Source organism: Chlorocebus sabaeus, chromosome 8 (genome assembly GCF_047675955.1).
Source record: "Chlorocebus sabaeus isolate Y175 chromosome 8, mChlSab1.0.hap1, whole genome shotgun sequence".
NCBI lineage: Eukaryota > Metazoa > Chordata > Mammalia > Primates > Cercopithecidae > Chlorocebus > Chlorocebus sabaeus.
The window spans coordinates 52,120,737-52,141,528 of record NC_132911.1 but is presented as its reverse complement, the minus strand read 5'-3'; the positions used below and the strand labels follow the sequence as shown (position 1 = coordinate 52,141,528).

The 20,792-nt window shown below is 44.2% G+C and overlaps 1 protein-coding gene across 6 annotated transcripts in view; it reads right to left on the bottom strand.

Moving 5' to 3' along the window:
• Positions 1-20,339, bottom strand: part of UBE2V2 (ubiquitin conjugating enzyme E2 V2) — a 58,853-nt gene extending 38,514 nt beyond the window's left edge. For 2 of the 6 annotated variants that reach the window (XM_008000568.3, XM_073018072.1), the window contains exon 1: positions 20,255-20,339. In XM_008000568.3, the coding sequence (XP_007998759.1) occupies positions 20,255-20,270 (16 nt within the window). In that variant the 5' untranslated portion in view covers positions 20,271-20,339. Of the gene's footprint in view, positions 1-14,864; positions 15,354-18,380; positions 18,498-20,254 lie in introns of those variants that run through there. The other 4 variants (XM_073018073.1, XM_073018069.1, XM_073018070.1 and 1 more) reach the window with 4 other exon arrangements.
• Between the last annotated feature and the right edge of the window lie 453 nt (positions 20,340-20,792).

Here is a 20,792-nt window from a genome sequence, read left to right as displayed (position 1 = left end):
TCCCTTAGAATACACTAGAGAGTGGAAGAAAGTTAAATAAGCTAATATATTCTGGTTCCTCTCTAGTTTTAATTTCTAAGTAAAATTAGGATGGCATGCACTTTAAAAGATGTGAGGTCTTCTGACAGAGACTATTAAATGGGCATAACTGCTCACCTGTGAGGCCAGGAAGCTGTAGCTGGCTTCTAGTCAGAAAGCCATATTAAGCAAAATAAACAGATATCTCTCCATATCACTGTTCATGAGGTAAAAACTTGAGAAAACCAAAGACTTCTCAATAACATAAGTATTTCCTCTGAGGACATAACAATTTACATCAGTACTGTTTTGTAAACAACAATCAATAATTTAGGTAGCAGATGACACTGGCATGAAGAGCAGTACACCAAGCAACACACTGTCTGTACTTTTCGAGAACATTCCAATCCATAAATTGAAAAACCTCTGGCACAATTATACTACTTCCAAAGAATAAACTATTTACAGTATGCGTGGTATCTGGCTATTGAACTTTTTTTAGTGAGATTAAACTTCACCTGGCAAGGTGAAGCTCAGACTCCTGCCCTTCTGTCATACAGTAATCATAACTAGAGCATCAACTAGAACTCACAGTATTTCATCGAGTTGTTTTTATTCATTTATATTTTAGTTTCTGACCATATTCTGCATGAAACATGGTTCTCTGATGTTTGTGTGTTCATTTTAGAGACAGGGTCTTACTCTGTTGCCCAGGCTGGAGGGCAGTGGTACAAACATGTCTCACTGCAGCCTCGAACTCCTGGGCACAAGTGATCCTCCTGCCTTAGCGTCCTCAGGAGCTGGAACTACAGGCACACACCACTGTGCCCAGCTAATTTTTTTCTTTTTTTGTAGCGACAGGGTCTCGGTATGTTGCCCAGGCTGCTCTCGAACTCCTGACCTCAAGTGATCTGCCTACCTTGGCCTCCTACTGCACCCGGCCTGAAACATTATTGTTTTTAAAACAAAGAACCAGTTAGGTGATGAGCTACATACAAAAAGCCGGAATCTGCATTTTAATGAAGTAGAAAAAAATAAATTGATCTTCATCAAAATTTTAAACTTTTGGGTTTCAAAGGACAACATCAAGAAAGTGAAGACAATCTACAGAATGAAAGAAAATATTTGCAAACCATGTATCTGATAAAAGACTTGTATCCAGAATATATAAAGGACTCCAATAACTCAACAATAAAAAGACAAACAGCCCAATTTAAAAATGGGTAAAGGGGTCGGGTGCAGTGGCTCACACCTGTAATCCCAACACTTTAGGAGGCCAAGGTAGGCAGATCACTTGAGGTCAGGAGTTTGAGACAAGCCTGGCCAACATGGTGAAACTCCGTCTCTACTAAAAACTACAAAAAAATTAGTTGTGTTGGTCTGGGCGCAGTGGCTCACACCTGTAATTCCAGCACTTTGGGAGGCCAAGGTGGGCGGATCACTTGAGGTCAGGCTGAGACCAGCCTGACCAACTTGGCAAAACCCAGTCTCTACTAAAAATACAAAAATCAGACAGGCATGGTAGTGCAGGCTTGTCATCCAAGTTACTTGGGAGGCTGAGGCAGGAGGATCACTTGAACCCAAGAGGCTGAGGTTGCAGTGGACTGAGATCACACCACTGCACTCCAGCCTGGGCGATAGAGCGAGACTCCATCCCAAAAAAAAAGAAAAAAAAGAAGTCTCCCTTTGGAAAACAGCCTAGCAGTTCCTCAAACAGCTAAACATAGTTAACACGTGACCCAGCAATTCCACTCCTAGGTATCTACTCAAACGAAAAAAAACCTTGTACATAAATGTTTACAGCAGCCTTATTCCCAATAGCCAAATGGTGGAAAACACCACCAAAATGATGAATGAATAAACAAAATGTGGTGTATTCAATGTAGTGGAATATTCTTCACCCGTAAAAATATGTAAATACTGATATATGCTATATAACATGGATGACCCTTAAAAACATTATGCTAAGTGAAAGAAGCCAGTCACAAAAAACCACATAATATATGACTCTACACATATGAAAGTACAGAATGGGTAAATCTATTGAGACAGATTATAGTAGCCAGGGGCTGAGGTTTGGGGGTATAGGACAGTGACAGTTAAAGGGTACAGGGTTTCTTTCTGAGGTGATAAAAATATTCTAAAATGACCACAGTTGCATATATGTGTGAACAGGCCAAAAATCAGTGAATTGTATACTTTAAATAGACAACTATACGGTATGTAAATTATATCTCAGTAAAGTTGTTTTGAAAAAACAGCTCCCTGAAACTAAATTCAATATTCATCTACAACTCCATCTACCAAAAGTTCAGCTTTCTTAGGAAGCATCCCTCAAAGGTGTGATCAAATCCTAGAGGAAACTGGCCCTTTTCTATAGAACTTCAGATTTTAGTAACCACTTCATAAGCCCTAGAGAGAATAAGAAGCCCAGGTTACATAGCTGTTATCCAGTCTTCCCAGTTCCAAAACTCCTCGAACCAAGTTCTTCCTACCTGATAATATACAGTCTTATCTAGAGGCAGCCTACTTGGGGAAGTAGGTAAAAGGAAGAATGAAACGAAAGAAGAAAGAAGATGAAAGAAAGAAAAGAAAAGAAAAGAAAAGAAAAGAAAAGAAAAGAAAAGAAAAGAAAAGAAAAGAAAGGAAGGAAGGAAAGAAAAGAAAGAAAAGAAAAGAAAGAAAAGAAAGGAAAGAAAAGAAAGAAAAGAGAAAAGAAAGAAAGAGAAAGAAAGAAAGAAAGAAAGAAAGAAAGAAAGAAAGAAAGAAAGAAAGAAAGAAAGAAAGAAAGAAAGAAAGAGAAAGAGAGAGAAAGAGAGAGAGAGGAAGGAAGGAAGGAAGGAAGGAAGGAAGGAAGGAAGGAAGGAAGGAAGGAAGGAAGGAAGGAGGGAAGGAGGGAAGGAGGGAAGGAGGGAAGGAGGGAAGGAGGGAAGGAGGGAAGGAGGGAAGGAGGGAAGGAGGGAAGGAAGGAAGGGAAGGAAGGGAAGGAAGGGAAGGAAGGGAAGGAAGGGAAGGAAGGGAAGGAAGGGAAGGAAGGGAAGGAAGGGAAGGAAGGAAAGGGAAGAAAGGGAAGAAAGGGAAGAAAGGGAGGGAGGGAGGGAGGAAGGAAAGAAGAAAGGAAGGAAGCAAGGAAGGAAGGAAGGGTACTAAATGTTCTAAGGGTCACTTTAGGAATAACAGATGCAATACTAAAATGTTTAGGACAACTCATCAGGTTGTAAATTCTACCTCTGATAAGAGGTAAGTTTCTTTCAAACACTTACAACACTCCCAGTAACCTCCCTTTCTCTCCCCTCCCTTAGATAAACCTCAGACAGAAAATCCAGAGCTGGGCGCGGTGGCTCACGCCTGTAATCCCAGCACTTTGGGAGGCAGAGGCAGGCGGATCATGAGGTCAGGAGATCGAGACCATCCTGGCTAACACGGTGAAACTCCATCTCTACTAAAAATACAAAACAATTAGCCGGTGCTGGCCGGCGCCTGTAGTCCCAGCTACTCGGGAGGCTGAGGCTGGAAAATGGCGTGAACCCGGGAGGCGGAGCTTGCAGTAAGCGGAGATGGCACCACTGCACTCCAGCCTGGGCGACAGAGCAAGACTCGTCTCAAAACAAAAAGAAAGAAAATCCAGATTTAGGCCAGGCACGGTGGCTCACGCCTATAATCCCAACACTTTGAGAGGCCAAGGCAGGCCGATCACTCGAGGTCAGGTGTTCAAGACCAGTCTGGTCAACATGGTGAAACCCTATCTCTACTAAAATACAAAAAAAAATCAGCTAGGCATGGTGGCGCACACCTGTAATCCCAGCTACTCATGAGGCTGAGGCAGGAAAATTGCTTGAACCCCGCACAAGTTGCAGTGAGCTGAGATCACGCCACTGCACTTCAGCCTGGATGACAGAGACTCCATCTCAAAAAAAAAAAAAAAATCACAGATTTATAACCACCACTGACTGGCCAGGCATGGTGGCTCACGCCTGTAATCCCAGCACTTTGGGAGGCCAAGGCAGGTGGATCATGAGGTTAGGAGATCGAGACCATCTCCTGGCTAACACGGTGAAACTCCATCTCTACTAAAAATACAAGAAGTTAGCCGGGCATGGTTGCACACGCCTGTAGTCCCAGCAACTCGGGAGGCTGAAGCTGGAGAATCGCTTGAACCCAGGAGGCAGAGGTTGCAGTGAGCTGAGAGTGCACCACTGCATTCCAGCCCGGGCAACAGAGCAAGACTCGTTCTAAAAAAAAAAAAAAAAAAAATCACTAAGGGAATAATTTATATATATGTATTTACCCGCAATACCAAATATGTGCTTACAAAAAAGATTGATGTGAATATTGACCAGCATTTAGCCACTAAAATTGCTTTTTCTAAATTTTTATTACTTATTTCAATACAATCCTTCACACCTTAAAAGAACACGGAGTTTTAATAATCTATTAATGCCTTCAGACTCTATCAAGTATTTTGTCTTGATCCTTAACGGCATTTATCTGTAAAATAACATCTCTGGGTTTCCAGGAAATAAAAGCAACCAAGCCATACGTAGGACACAGTCTAATACAGAAGCAGTATTTAAGAATTTTTTTTTTCTTTTTTGAGACGGAGTTTAGCTCTTGTTGCCCAGGCTGGTGTGCAATGGCGCAATCTCGGGTCACCACAACCTCCGCCTCCCGGGTTCAAGCAATTCTCCCAAGTAGCTGGGATTACAGGCATGTGCCACTATGCCCGGCTAATTTTGTATTTTCAGTAGAGACAGGGTTTCTCCATGTTGGTCATGCTGGTCTCGAACTCCCAACCTCAGGTGATCTGCCTGCCCTGGCCTCCCAAAGTACTGGGATTACAGGCGTGAGCTACCGTACGCAGCCAAGAATCTTAAATCAAGACACCAGCTCTAGACTCAACATCTAGCTAAAAAATCCTGCAAAAGCCATTTCATATCTGTATTTCTACTGCTCATCTATAAAATGAACTTACTTGGTCTAGAGTCCAGGCAATCCATAACGTATGTTTTATTAATCTGTTTTTTTCTATTTCTATTTAAGTACCTATACGTGGCCACAAGGATTTAGCTCCTTCTAAGGTTTGAAACAGCTGCTGAGTTCCAGCTTACTGAAAATACCATCCGCTCTCACACAAATCAGCTAAGACTTTATAAACAAGAATAAAGCACTCCCAAATACAGTCCCAAAGTCCCATCTTACATATGTCAAAGACTTATTTTATTTTATTTTATTTTATTTTTTGAGACGGAGTCTCGCTCTGTCGCCCGGGCTGGAGTGCAGTGGCCGGATCTCAGCTCACTGCAAGTTCCGCCTCCCGGGTTTACGCCATTCTCCTGCCTCAGCCTCCCGAGTAGCTGGGACTACAGGCGCCCGCCACCTCACCCAGCTAGTTTTCTTGTATTTTTTAGTAGAGACGGGGTTTCACCGTGTTAGCCAGGATGGTCTCGATCTCCTGACCTCGTGATCCACCCGTCTTGGCCTCCCAAAGTGCTGGGATTACAGGCTTGAGCCACCGCGCCCGGCCCTAAAGACATTGTAATCGCCCTAAAGACATTGTAATCAGCTCTTTGAAAAAGAGCCTTTGAAAAAGTGAACTACTTTCGAAACAAACTTTCAAACATTGATTTTTTTTTGTTTTTTTGAGACAGGGTCTCACTCTGTCACCCAAGTTGTAGTACAGTGGCACAATCTTGGCTCAGTGCAACCTCTGCCTCCTGGGTTCAAGTGATTCTCCCACCTCAGCCTCTCAAGTAGCTGGAACTATAAGCAAGTACCATCATGCCTGGCTAATTTTTTTTAATTTTTAATAGAGATGGGGTATCACCATGTTGGCCAGGCTGGTCTCAAACTCCTGACCTCAAGTGATCCTCCTGCCTTGGCCTCCCAAAGTGCTGGAATTACAGGCATAAGCTACTGAGCCCCGCCTGAACACTGAATGTTATTCTAGTTTGCATGCTGCATATCCACTTCTATCAAGTTTTATGTTAGGCTGGGCATGGTGGCTCACACCTGTAATCCCAGTACTTTGGGAGGCCGAGGCAGGTGGATCACCTGATGTCAGGAGTCCAAGACCAGCCTGGCCAGTATGGTGAAACCCCGTCTCTACTAAAAATACAAAAATTAGCTGAGCATGGTAGCGCATGCCTGTAGTCACAGCTACTTAGGAGGCTGAGGCAGGAGAATCACTTGAACCCAGGAGGCAGAGGTTGCAGTGAGCCAAGATCGCACCACTGCACTCCAGCCTGGCAATAGAGCAAGACTCTGTTCAAAAAAAAAAAAAAAAGTATATCTAAAGAAAAACTAGCAAAAAAACCGTACAAATATGGAGAAAGTTGTAAGAATACGGCTACAGGTTGAAGGGTCTCCAATCAGACTCAGTCCAAATAAGACTACCCCAAGACATGTTATAACCAAACTGTCAAAGATGAAAGACAAAGAGAGAACCCTCAAGGCAGCAGGAGGAAAGAAGCAAATAACATATAAGGGACTTCCAATATACCTAGCAGCAGACTTCTCAACAGAAACCTTAGAGGCCGGGGGAGAGTGAGATGATACATTTAAAGTGCTCGCAGGGGCTGGGCTCACACCTGTAATCCCAGCACTCTGGGAGGTTGAGGTGGGCAGATCGCTTAAGCCCAAGAGTTCAAGACCAGTCTGGGCGACAGACCTTGTCTCTCTTTAAAAAAATTTAAAAAAAAGTGACAAGGAGAAAAACTGTCCTTTAGACAAAGCTGTCTGTCCCAGGACAAACCTGTTCTTCAGAAACAAAGAATAAAGACTTTCTCAGGCAAACAAAAGCTGAAGGAGTTTATCACCACAAGACCTGCCTTACAAGAAATGCTATGGGAAGTTCTTCAAGCTGAAAGAAAAGGATACTAATGAATAACACAAAAACATCTGAAAGTATAAAACTCACTGGGAAAAGTAAACACAAGGTCAACTTCAGAATACACTAATACTGTAATGGTGGAGTGTAAATTACTTGTATCTTTAGTAGGAAGGTTAAAAGACAAAACTATTCAAAGTAACTACAACAATTTGTAAAGGAATACGCAATATAAAAAGATGCAGGCTGGGTGCGGTAGTTCATGCCTGTAATCCCAGCACTTTGGGAGGCCAAGGCAGGTGGATTACCTGAGGTCAGGAGTTTGACAGCAGCCTAGCCAACATGGTGAAACCCTATCTCCACTAAAAATACAAAAATTAGCGGGGCGTGGTGGCAGCTGCCTGTAATCCCAGCTATTCAGGAGGCTGAGGCAGGAGAATCACAGGAACCCAGCAGGCAAAGGTTGCAGTAAACCAAGATCAGACTACTGCACTCCAGCCTTGGTGACAAGAATGACACTGTCTCAAAAAAAAAAAAAAAAAAATCCAAACTGTGACATCAAAAATTCAAAATGAGAGAGTAGGGTAAAAATATAAAGGATTTTTTAGGCAATCAAGGCTAAGTTGTTATTAGCTTAAAATAACCTTTTGTAACGGTAAGACCTTTTTTGTAAGCCTCATGGTAACCACAAAGCAAAAACCTTTATGCCAGGTGTGGTGGCTCACCCCTGTAACCCCAGCACTTTGGGAGGCTGAGGCAGGTGGGTCATCTGAGGTCAGGAGTTCCGGACCAGCCTGGCCAACATGGTAAAACCCCATCTCTACTAAAAATTAGCCAGACGTGGTGGTGCATGCCTGTAATGGCAGCTACTTAGGAGGCTGAGGTTCAAGGAGAATTGCTTGAACCCGGGAGGCAGAGCTTGCAGCAAGCCAAGATCGTGTCACTGCACTCCAGCCTGGGCAACAAAGCAAGACTCCATCTCAAAAAAACAAAACAAAACAAAAAACAAGTTCAAGACCAGCCTGGCCAAAATAGTGAAACCCCGTCTCTACTAAAAATACAAAAAATAAGCTGCGCATGGTGGCAGCTGCCTGTAAGCCCAACTACCAGAAAGGCTGAGACAGGAGAATTGCTTGAACCCAGGAGGAGGCAGAGGTTGCAGTGAGCTGATATCACGCCATTGCACGCCAGCCTCGGCAACAGGAGTGCAACTCCATCTTAAGAAATATATATGTATAATAGATAAAAAATAAAAAGCAAGGAACAAGCCAGCGGAGTGGATCATGCCTGAAACCCCAGTGCTCTGGAGCCCAAGGTGGGAGGAGCACTTGAGGTCAGGAGTTCAAAGCTGGCCTGGGCAATATAGCAAGACTCTGTCTCTACAAAAAATTTAAAAAAAAAAAAATAGCTAGGCATGGTGGCACATGCCTGCATTCCTAGCTACGCAGGAGGCTGAGGCAGGAGGATCGCTCCAGCCCAGGAGTTCAAAACCAGCTTGCACAACATGGCAAGACCCTGTATCTACAGGAAAAAAAAAATTAGCCAGGTTTGGTGGCACACACCTATAGTCCTAGCTACTCCCAAGGCTGAGGCAAGATTGCTTGAGCCCAGGAGTTGGAGGTTACAGTGAGCTATGATCATGTCAGAGCAACACACTGTCTCAAAAAAAAAAAAAAAAAAAGGTGAGGAAAAAAACATACTACCAGAGAAAATCAACCACCAAATAAGACCGTAAGAGAGGAAGAAAGAGTGACTGAATGGTTAAAAAAACAAGACCCAACTATATGCTGCAACAAGAGACTCACCTCACCTGTATGGACATATGTAGACTGAAGGTGAAGAAAGGGAAAAAGATATGCCATGCAAATGGAAATCAAAAGAGAACAAGACCCTGTAATCTCACCCTCTGAAAGGTCAAGGAGGGAGAACTGTTTGAGCCCAGGAGTTTGAAAGCATCCTGAGCAACACTTTGAGACCCTCTCTCCACAAAAAATATAAAAAATTAGCAAGGCATAGTGGCATGCACCTGTGGTCAGCTACACAGGAGGCTGAGACAGGAAAATCACTGATCTCAATAGTTCAAGGCTGCAGTGAGCCATGTTCACGCCACTGCACTCTAGCCTAGAGAGGGAGACCCTGTCTCAAAAAAAAAAAAAAAAAAAAGAGAGAGAGACAGAAAGAAAGCCCAAGAATTGCTTCACTTATATCAGATAAAATCATTTTTGTTTTTGTTTTTAGACAAAGAGTCTCACTCACTCTGCCCTGGTTGGAGTACAGTCACAGCATCTTGGCTCACTGCAACTTCCACCTCCTGAGTTCAAGCAATTATCCTGCCTTAGCCTACCAAGTGGAATTATAGGCATATGCCACCATGCCTGGCTAATTTTATTTGTATTTAGTTATTTTTTTTTTTTTGAGATGGAGTCTAGCTCTGTCACCCAGGCTGGAGTGCAGTGGCGCAATCTCAGCTCACTGCAACTTCTGCCTCCCAGGTCACGCGATTCTCCTGCCTCAGTCTCCTGAGTAGCTGGGATTACAGGCATGCGTCACCATGCCTGGCTAATTTTTGTATTTTTAGTACAGACGGGGTTTCACCATGTTGGTCAGGCTGGTCTCGAACTCCTGACCTCGTGATCTGCCAGCCTCAGCCTCCCAAAGTGCTGGGATTACAAGCATGAGCCACCGCGCCCTGCTGGGTTTTTTTTTTTGTTTTTTTTTTTTTTGGAGACAGAATCTTGCTCTGTTGCCCAGGCTGGAGTGCAGTGGCGCAATCAACGCTCACGGCAATCTCCAACACCCAGATTCAAGCGATTCTCCTGCCTCAGCCTCCTGAGTAGCTAGGACTACAGGCGCCCGACACCACACCCAATTTTTGTTTGTTTTGTTTCGTTTCGTTTTGAGCAGGAGTTGTGCTCTGTCACTCAGGTTGGAGTGCAGTGGCATGATCTTGGCTCACGGCAACCTCTGCCTCCCGGGTTCAAGCAATTCTCTGCCTCAGTCTCCCAAGTAGCTGGGGTCACAGGCACTCGCCACCATACCTGGCTAATTTTTGGACTTTTAGTAGAGATGGGGTTTCACCATTTTGCCAGGCTGGTCTTAAACTCTCAACCTTGTGATCCACCTGTCTCGGCCTCCCAAAGTGCTGGAATTACCGGTGTGAGCCACCGCTCCCGGTCCAATTTTTGTATTTTTAATAGAGATGGAATTTCGCCATGTTGGCCAGGTTGGTCTTGAACTCCTGATCTCAAGTTATCCGCCCGCCTCAGCCTCCCAAAGTGCTGGGATTGCAGGCACGAGCCACCACACCTGGCCCTCAATAAAATAGATTTTTAAATCAAAAACTGTAAAAAGAGATAAAGAAGGTCATCATATAATAATAAAGGCGTCAATTTAGCAAGAGAACAATTGTAAATATACATGCACCCAACATCAAAGCACCTAAATTTATAAAGCAAATATTAATAGATATGAAGAGTAAGATAGGCTATAATACAGTAAAAGTAGGAGACTTTCACACCTCACAATTAGCAATGCACAGATCATGCAGACAGAAAGTCAACAAGGAAATATGAGACTTAAGCTATACTACAGAACAAATGGACCTAACAGACATATACAGAACATACCATCCAACAGTGGCATAATACATTATTTTAAGCTGCACGTGGAACATTCTCAAGGATAGATCATATGTGAAGCCACAAAGTAAGTCTTAACAAATTTAAGAAGATGGAAATCATATCAAATATCTTTTCTGACCACAATGGTATAAAACTAGCAATCATTAACAGGAAGATCTTCAGAAAATTCACAAAAACATGGAAGTTAAACACATGCTCTTAAACAACCAATACGTCAATGAAAATATTAAAAAACAAATTACGAAGTTTATTGAAACAAATGAAAACTGAAACACAGCATACAAAACCTATGGAATACAGCAAAAGCAGTTTTAAGACAGAAGTTTGTAACAATAAACACTGACATCATATGTCTTCTGTAAACAGGAACAGTTTAACTTGTTTTCCAATTAAGATGCCTTGTATTTCTTTGTCTTACTGCTCTTTCTAGGACTTCCAGTACTATATTGAACAGAAGTGGCAAAATTGGGCATCATGCAGCTGGGCATGGTGGTGGCTCACGCCTGTAATCCCAGCACTTCGGGAGGCCAAGGCATGTGGATCACCTGAGGTCAGGAGTTCAAGACCAGCCTGGCCAACATGGTGAAACCCCATCTCTACTAAAACTACAAAACATTAGCCAGGTGTGGTGGCGTGCACCTGTACTCCCAGCTACTCAGGAGGCTGAAGTGACAGCCTGGGAAGTTGAGGCTGCAGCAAGCCGTGGCTATACCACTGCACTCCAGCCTAGGTGACAGGTTCAGACTGCCTCAGAAAAAAAAAAAGGAAGGAAAAAAGGCAATCTATGAAACTACTAGAAAACAGGAAGAAAAGTCAATGGCATTGGTTCTGGGCAATGATTTTTGGAGGATATGACCTCAAAAGCACGCTCAAAAGCAAAAACAGACAATTTGGGTCACATAAAACTAAAAATCTCCTGCACAGCAAAGGAAACAATAAAGAGAGAACTGGCCAGGGGCGGTGGCTCTCGCCTGTAATCCTAGTACTTTGGGAGGCCGAGGCAGGCGAATCAACTGAGGTCAGGAGTTTACAACTAGCCTGACCAACATGGATAAATTCTGTCTCTACTAAAAACACAAAATTAGCAGGGCATGGTGGCATATGCCTGTAATCCCAGCTACTCAGGAGGCTGAGGCAGGATAATCCCTTGAACCCAGGAGGCAGAGCTTGTGGTGAGCTGAGAGTGCCACTGCACTCCAGCCTGGGCAACAAGAGCAAAACTCCAAAAAAAAAAAAAAAAAAAGAGAGAGAGAGAGAACATACAGAATGGTTCACCACACTTGCAAACCATGTATCTGATAAGGGGTTAATAACCAAAATATATAAGGAACTCAGTTCAATATCAAGAAAATAACCCCATGTAAAAATGGGTAAAAGATCTGAATAGACATTTCTCAAAAGACATACAAATGGCCAAGAGGTATATGAAAAAAATTCTCAACATCACTGATCATCAAGGAAATGCAAAAAAAAAAAACCACATGAGATATCACCTCACTCCCATTAAGATGGCTATGATCAAAAGGATGAAAGATGAGGCCAAGCACAGTGGCTCACGCCTGTAATCCCAGTACTCTGGGAGGCTAAGGTGGGTGGATCACCTGAGGTCAGGAGTTTGAGATCAGTCGAGCCTGGCCAACATGGTGAAACCATGTCTCTCCTAACAATATGAAAATTAGCCAGGTTGGCCGGGCGTGGTGGCCCAAGCCTGTAATCTCAGCACTTTGGGGGCCCGAGATGGGCGGATCATGCGGTCAGGAGATCGAGACCACGCTGGCTAACACAGTGAAACCCCGTCTCTACTAAAAAATACAAAAAATTAGCCGGGTGAGGTGGCGGGCGCCTATAGTCCCAGCTACTCGGGAGGCTGAGGCAGGAGAATGGCATGAACCTGGGAGACAGAGCTTGCAGTGAGCTGAGATCCGGCCACTGCACTCCAGCCTGGGCGACAGAGCGAGACTACGTCTCAAAAAAAAAAAAAAAAAAAAAAAAGACAATTAGCCAGGCATGGTGGCAGGTGCCTGTAATCCCAGCTACTCGGGAGGCTAAGACAGGAGAATCGCTTGAACCTGGAGGTGGGTGTTGCAGTGAGCCGACATCTCGCCACTGCACTCCAGCCTAGGCAACAGAGCAAGACTCTGTCTCAATTTAAAAAAAAAAAAAAAGGCTAGGCACGGCGGCTCACGCCTGTAATCCCAGCACTTTGGGAGGCCAAGGCAGGCGGATCACCTGAGGTTGGGAGTTTGAGAGCAGCCTGACCAACATGGAGAAACCCCATCTCTACAAAAAATACAAAATTAGCTGGGCGTGGTGGCACATGGCTGTAACCCCAGCTACTCGGGAGGCTGAGGCAGAAGAATTGATTGAACCAGGAGGCGGAAATGAGCCAAGATCACGTCATTGCACTCCAGCCTGGGCAACAAGAGCCAAATTCCATCTCAAAAAAAAAAAAAGATGAAAGAAAACAAGAGTTGGTGAGTATGTAGTGATAAAGGATAATCTAAGCACGCTGTTGGTGGGAATGTGAATTAGTAGTCATATGGAGAAAGAACAGTATGGAGGTTCCTCAAAAACTTAAAAATAGAGCTACCATATGATCCAGCAATCCTGCTACTGCATATATAGCCAAAGAAAATAAAATCAGTATGTCAAAGAGAGGTCTGCACTCCCATTTTATTGCAGCACTACTCAAAATATGCAAGATATAGAATCAACCTAAGTATCCATCAACCAACGAATGAATAGGCTGAGCGTGGTGGCTCACGCCTGTAATCCCCGCACTTTGGGAGGCCAAGGCAGGTGGATTGCTTGAGGTCAGGAGTTTGAGACCAACCTGGCCAACATGGTGAAACCACATCTCTACTAAAATACAAAACAGCCAGGCGTGGTGGCGGGTACCTGTAATCCCAGCTACTAGGGAGCCTGAGGCAGGAGAATTACTTGAATCCAGGAGACGGAGGCTGCAGTGAGCTGAGAATGTGCCGCTGCACTCCAGCCTGGGTGACAGAGTCAGACTCCGTGTCAAAAAAAAAAAAACACACACACACACAGACGAATGGATAAAGAACATATGCTATACGTACACAGTGGGATACTATTTCAATCATAAAAAAGAAGTAAATTCTCTCATTTGCAACAACATGGATGAACCTGGAGAACATTATGTTAAGTGAAATAACACAGGCACAGAAAGACAAATACTATCTCACTCATATATGAAGTCAAAGTTGATCTCACAGAAGTAGACAGGAGATGGCGTACCAGAGGTTAGGATGGTTGGGGTTATGGGGGTGGGGATTGGGAAGATGTTAGACAAAGGATACACAATTACAGTCAGGAGGAACAAGTTCAAGAGCACTACTGTATAGCATGGTGACTAGTTAAGGACATACTGTATTACTGAAAAATACTGAGTATATATTAAGTATTCTCACCACAAAAATGATAACTACGTGAGATAATGTATTTGGTACTTAGCTAGATTTAACCATTCTACAATGTACATATAGTGTCCTTCAAAACATTAGCAAGCATTGTTCAAACTACTTTTAAGTTTTTTTTTTTGACACAGTGTCTTGCTCTGTCACCCAGGCAGGAGTGCAGTGACACGATCACAGCTCACTGCAGCCTCAACCTCCCAGGCTCAAGCCATACCCCACGTCAGCCTCCCAAGTAGCTGGGACTGCAGGTGCACATCACCACACCCAGCTAATTTTTGTATTTTCTGTAGAGATGGGATTTTGTTATCTTGCCCAGGCTGGTCTTAAACTCCTAGGCTCAAGTGATCAACCCACCTTGACCTCCCAAAGCGCTGGGACTACAGATGGAAGCCACTGCACCTAGTCTAAAGCTACTCGACAAGCTTTTTTTTTTTTTTTTTAAGATGTAGTCTCACTCTGTCGCCTAGGCTGGAGTGCAGTGGGGCGATCTCGGCTCACTGCAAGCTCCACCTCCGGGTTCACGCCATGCTACTGCCTCAGCCTCCTGAGTAGCTAGGACTACAGGCACTTGCCACCACGCCCAGCTAATTTTTTGTATTTTTGGTAGAGACGGGATTTCACCGTGTTAGCCAGGATGGTCTAGATCTCCTGACCTTGTGAACCACCCATCTTGGCCTCCCAAAGTGCTGGGATTACAGGCGTGAGCCACTGCGCCCAGCCAATAAGCTTTTTTTTTTTAACGAAATAAAACATTTTAATTCTTAATATCTGATACTTTAAATTACGACATACTAAATATTAATTTTATTGTTTTCATTTTCCTGTACATTTCTAAACAGGGAACGTTCTTAATGTTTTGACATTTTTGAAGGCCTCAGAATAACCATAATTTTCCCAATTATTAAGATTGCTTTGAGTTTTTTGCATGGCCATTTTTACCTCTGCAAACTGCTGTTCAAAAGACTGTACAGTGAGGTTGTACCATATCATCAAAAGCATGTTTATCAAGAGAATTCAGGCTCCCAAATGACCTAGAAAAAAATCAACCAGGCCAGTTATGGAAGCCTCGAGAGGGAAATACACTAAACTACCATAGTTCAGCTCTTCTATTTAGTTCCCAAGTTCTAGGTTACGATTTAAACTATGTAATTCTCTTCTATTACCACACCCATGTTCTGTCCATATCCAAGCATCTTCATCTAAAGAAAAGGAAAACAAGATCATGTTGTCCAATCTTTTCACAGATGGGATGAGAAAAGCAATGTTTAGTGATTAACTGACATGCCCATGGTGGCACGGTAGTCTGTCAGGGGCAGCAGGGAACTCAGACCACTGCTAAACTAGTTCTACCAGTATATACAATGCTACCCACTTCTGAAGAAGGCAATTAGTAGGTTATATTTTGGTTTTGTTTTCTGCCTACGTAGCAGAAAACATTCTTTAATCAATTTTTTCCGAGTTTCTCATTACTCAAAGACATTTTCCAAGCATATACAGTCAAAGAGACTAGAGCTTCACTATACCACTAATATTACCTAAGTGATAAATATAAAACATTTCATGTTACAATGTAACGTGGTATCCTGGATGAAGTCCTGGGACAGCAAAAGTAGATTAAATAAAAACCAAGGAAATCTGAACCTTAGTTAATAATAAATGTGTCAATATTGGTTCCTTAATTGTGTACCATACCAATATAAGAAATTAACAGGGAATATGGACGCGGTGGCTCACGCCTAGGATCCCAGCACTTTGGGAGGCTGAGGTGGGCGGATCACAAGGCCAGGAGTTTGAGACCAGCCTGGCCAACGTGGTGAAACCCTGTCTCTACTAAAGACACAAAAAATTATCCAGGCATGATGGCGCACGCCATCATGTGTAGCTGTAATCCCAGCTACACAGGAGGCTGAGGCAGGAGAACCGTTTGAACCCAAGAGGAAGAGGTTGCAGTGAGCCCAGATCGCGCCATTGCACTCCAGCCTGGGCGACAGAGGAAGACTCCGTCTCAAGAGAGAAAAAAAAAAAGGAAATTAACAGGGAAAACTGAATGTGAGGTGCATGGAAACTTTCTGTACTATCTTCACAACTTTTCCGTAAAATTAAAACTATTGTGTTTTTTTAAAACTACTGCACATATATATATATATATATATATATTTTTTTTTTTTTTTTGAGATGGAGTGTCACTCTTCTTACCCAGGCTGGAACACAACGTCCGCCTCCCAGGTTCAAACGATTCTCCTGCCTCAGCCTTCTGAGTAGCTGGAATTACAGGTATGTGCCACCATGCCCGGATAATTTTGTATTTTTAGTAGAGACAGGGTTTCTCCATGTTGGTCAGGCTGCTCTCGACCTCCCGACCTCAGGTTATCTGCCCACCTTGAACTCCCAAAGTGCTGGGATTACAGGTGTGAGCCACCCCACCCGGCCTGCATACTTTTCTATCTAAACTAATTGTTATTATTAATGTTGGAATCTAATAAAATTTTGACTCATGCGTACAAAACTATCAGATTTCTATTCGCAAAAGTAGCTTCTTAACCTTTGTCCTGTGAAATACTCTTCAATTCCATGGGTGACTCTGTCTCTTGGAAAGGGATAACCTAGCTGGTGAGGGCTACGTTCCCCCTTCATCCACAAGAAGCATATGAGTCTGAAACAAGGACTGTGCTACAAAGGGAAGTGTGAAAGGGAGTAATTAAGATTCGTGTTCTGACAAATATTCCAAATTCAGAGTTCTTCATAATGGACAGTGCATCAGACTGAGGGTAAAAGACCTGGATTCTAATCTTGCCCGTACTAATAACCACCTATACATAGCCTTTTACTTGTTTGAGCCTCAGTTTTCTCATCTGCAAAAGAAGAAGACCAGATGGTATGGCCAAAAATGTTTCTGGCCATGCACAGTGGCTAAAACCTGTAATCCTAACCTCAGGCCAGGGCAGGAGGATCACTTGAGTCCCACACTTCGGACTAGTCTGGATAACATATGGAGACCCTGTCTCTAGAAATAATTTTAAAAATTAGCCAGGTGTGGCAATGTGTGCCTGTGTTCCCAGCTACTTGGGAGGCTGAGGTAGGAGGATAACCTGACTCCAGCAGGTCAAGGCTGCAGTGAGCCATGATCACATGCCACTGCATTCCAGCCTGGGCAACAGAGCGAGACTCCATCTCAAAAAGTCTCAAATTAAAAGTTTTTTCCTTCTAAAATTCTCTTCCAGTAAAAGGGTTAAAGGAGCTAAGGTATATGATGCACACTGAACTCAAGATCAAAACATATTTGTCAGGGCTTTTTCTTTTTGGCCTCTTAAACAACTGTTATCGAGACACTTTGGCTTAAATAAAAAATACGTGTATTAGACCAGGCTCAGTGGTTCATGCCTGTAATCCCAGCCCTTTGGGAGGCCAGGGCCGATGGATTACCTGAGGTTAACAGTTTCAGACCAGCCTGGCCAACATGGTGAAACCCCGTATATACTAAAAATATATATATACAATAAATTAGCTGGGCGTGGTGGTGCATGCCTGTAATCCCAGCTACTCAGAATGCTGAGGCAGGAGAATTGCTTAAACCCAGAAGGAAGAGGTTGCAGTCAGCCGAGATCACACCATTGCACTCCAGCCTGAGCAACAAGGTGAGACTCCATCTCAAACAAACACGAGCATCACACCCATGTAGCTCACCTAATTTTAAATTTTAAGCTGTATCATGCTGCTTTCACAAATACACAGGTACTATTTACTTCCCATGTTACCAAACAGCAAACAAAAGTATAGCTAATAGTAAAATCAAAACTAATTAGTAGGCTGGGCACGATGGCTCACACCTTATAATCCCAGCACTTTGGGAGGCCGAGGTAGGCAGATCACCTGAGGTCAGGAGTTTGAGACCAGTCTGCCCAACATGATGAAACCCCATCTCTACTAAAATAATAACAATACAAAAAAATTTGCTGGGCGTGGTGGCGTGCGCCTGTAATCCCAGCTACTCGGGAGGCTGAGGCAGGGGAATTGCTTGAACTAGGGAGGTGGAGGTTGCAATGAGCCAAGATCACACCATTGCACTACAGCCTGGGCAAAGAAGCGAGACTCTGTCTCAAAAAAAACAAAAAAAAAAAAAACAAAACAAAAAAACAAACCCAGGCGCGGTGGCTCACACCTGCAATCCCAGCACTTTGGGAGGCCGGATCACAAGGTCAAGAGATCAAGACCATCCTGACCAACATGGTGAAACTCTGTCTCCACTAAACATACAAAAAATTAGCTGGGCATGGTGGCACACGCCTGTAGTCCCAGCTACTTGGGAGGATGAGGCAGGAGAATCACTGGAGCCCATGAGACAGAGGTTGCAGTGAGTCGAGATCCCACCACTGCACTCCAGCCTGGGTGACAGAGCAAGACTCCGTCTCAAAAAAAAAAAAAAAAAAAAACTAGTAGACGGAAACAGTGACTCACCCCTGTAATCCAGCACTTTGGGAAGCTAAGGCAGGCAGATCACCTGAGGTGAGGAGGGTGCAGTGAGCCAAGATCATGCCACTGCACTCCAGCCTGGGCAACACAGCAAGACTCCATCTTAAAAAAATAAAAATAAAAAAAAAGACTCCCTATGTACAATATGCTAATAATTTATCAGTAATCTTTATAATTTATATTCAATTTCCAAAACAACTAAAAGTGATTAACAAAAAATATTTGCCATTAATATCATGTAACCTTTGGTCTTTTTAAAATATTAACATTCACTCATATGTACAGTGTTATGAAAAAATTGTGTTTAATAATGCAATCCACAAAATGAAAATGAAAAGTATTAAATTAAAATGCATTATTACTAAATTTTCAAAAATCTATAAGAGGTTCTAAGCACAACTGTTAAAAAGATATGGCCCCGTTAACGAGCACATGGATTAGATTTCAGCAAGCACAGTAAAGTCGTAACACTAAAATTCCACTTTAAAAATAATCCTTGCCTTACTAGTTAGCTCTGACCCAAGTATATATACTATCCCAACACTAGAACTGCTAAAGATCTTAAAACCTATGACACCTATATGTAATAAAGATGTAAAAGACACTACCTAATTAAAATGTTTTTATGAAGAATGTATCCTGAGGTATTAAAGTAACAATTACAACATATATTCGAAGCCTTCCATTTCAGTACATACAGATTTGAAAACTCATTTTATTATGCAATGATGACATGAACTATAAAATCACACTGTTCTATAATCCAGTTTCAATGAAGTCTAGAAAAAGGCAGATCAGGCCTTTTTACAGGCGGTGGCTCATGCCTGTAATTCCAGCACTCTGGGAGGCCCAGGTGGGCAGATCACCTGAGGTCAGGAGTTTCAGACCAGCCTGGTCAATATGGCGAAACCTCCTCTCTACTAAAAATACAAAAATTAGCCTGGCGTGGTGGCACACGCCTGTAATCCCAGCTACTTGGGAGGCTGAGGCAGGAGAATCGCTTGAACCTGGGAGGTGGAGATCACAGTGAGCCGAGATCACACCACTGCACTCCTGCCTGGGCAATAGGGTGAGCCTCTGACTCAAAAAAAAAAAAAGAAGAAGAAAAACGCAGATCATACATGTTAACATTTTTAAATGTAAAGTAAAACTTAACATTTTCAACATTTTTGAAATGGTCTAATGTCTAAAACCCCAACGTTAATACTTGTGTGCTCACAGGAAACCAAACATTGTATTCAGTAGGAAAGAGGAGTTGAACAGCTTATCTAAGAAACCACTTGTTCTTCAATTAGCTTTCATCTTGCTCTGGTCTTTTATTTTGTTTGCACTGCAGTTTCCTCATACATAATAAAAAGATAACACGTATTCAGTCAGGTAAGAACGATCCTCTCTCTCTTAAGGAGCAACCGTCCCCTCCTCCCCAACCGAGGTCAAGGAGAGTCCAAGGGAATGGGACCCCTACTCTGATCCAGGTCACCTCTTGACCTGACCCATCTTCGGTGCCGGAGGTTGACACCCGCCCACCTTGGGCCTCCTCGCCTCCCTCCCGTAGAGCCTTCAGCCTACAACTCGGACCCGCGCCCGCCGCACCCTACGGGTGCGCCCGCGCGGGAGCCACCCCGCCCCCAGCCCGCCGGCGCGCCGCCGACGCGCGAGCACGACCCGCCAACCCGACGGCCGCCGGGGGCCTCGGCGCCGGTCCCACCCGGTCCCAGGCTACGCTCCGCGGAGAGCGCGGCATTCGAGACAGCGCACTCGGGCTTCTCCCGCACGGTCAGCGCTCGGCCGCCAGCAGCAGGCTGAGGGGCAGAGCCGGGTAGGAGCAGAAAATCAGGCAGCCCGGCCCGGGAACCGACCTGTGGAGACCGCCATCTTCTCCTGCAGCCCGACGCAGCCGCCCGCACGCACGCACGAACCGTCGCGCGTCACTTCCGGGAGCGCGCTGCCCTGCACGCGTCATAGCGGACTCCGCCCCTGGCGGGCGCCGGGCTACCGGAGCCGTGACAGTGAGCACGTGAGCTGAGGGGTCGCGGGGCCTCGCTGCTGTTTCCGCAATTCCCTTGTGACTCCGCTCTCAAAATGAAACGCTAAAGAATAAGTTCATGAGGGCCGGGCACGGTGGCTCACGCCTGTAATCCCAGCACTTTGGGAGACCGAGGCGATGGGATCACCTGAGGTCAGGAGTTTGAAACCAGCCTGGCCAACATGGCGAAACCCCGTCTCTACTAAAAATACAAAAATTAACCGGGCGTGGTGGCGCGCGCCTGTAATCTCAGCTATTCGGGAGGCTGAGGCACGAGAATCGCTTGAACCAGGGAGGCGGAGGTTGCAATGAGCCGCGATTGCGCCACTGCACTCCAGCCTGGGCGACAGAGCGAGACTCCGCCTCAAAAA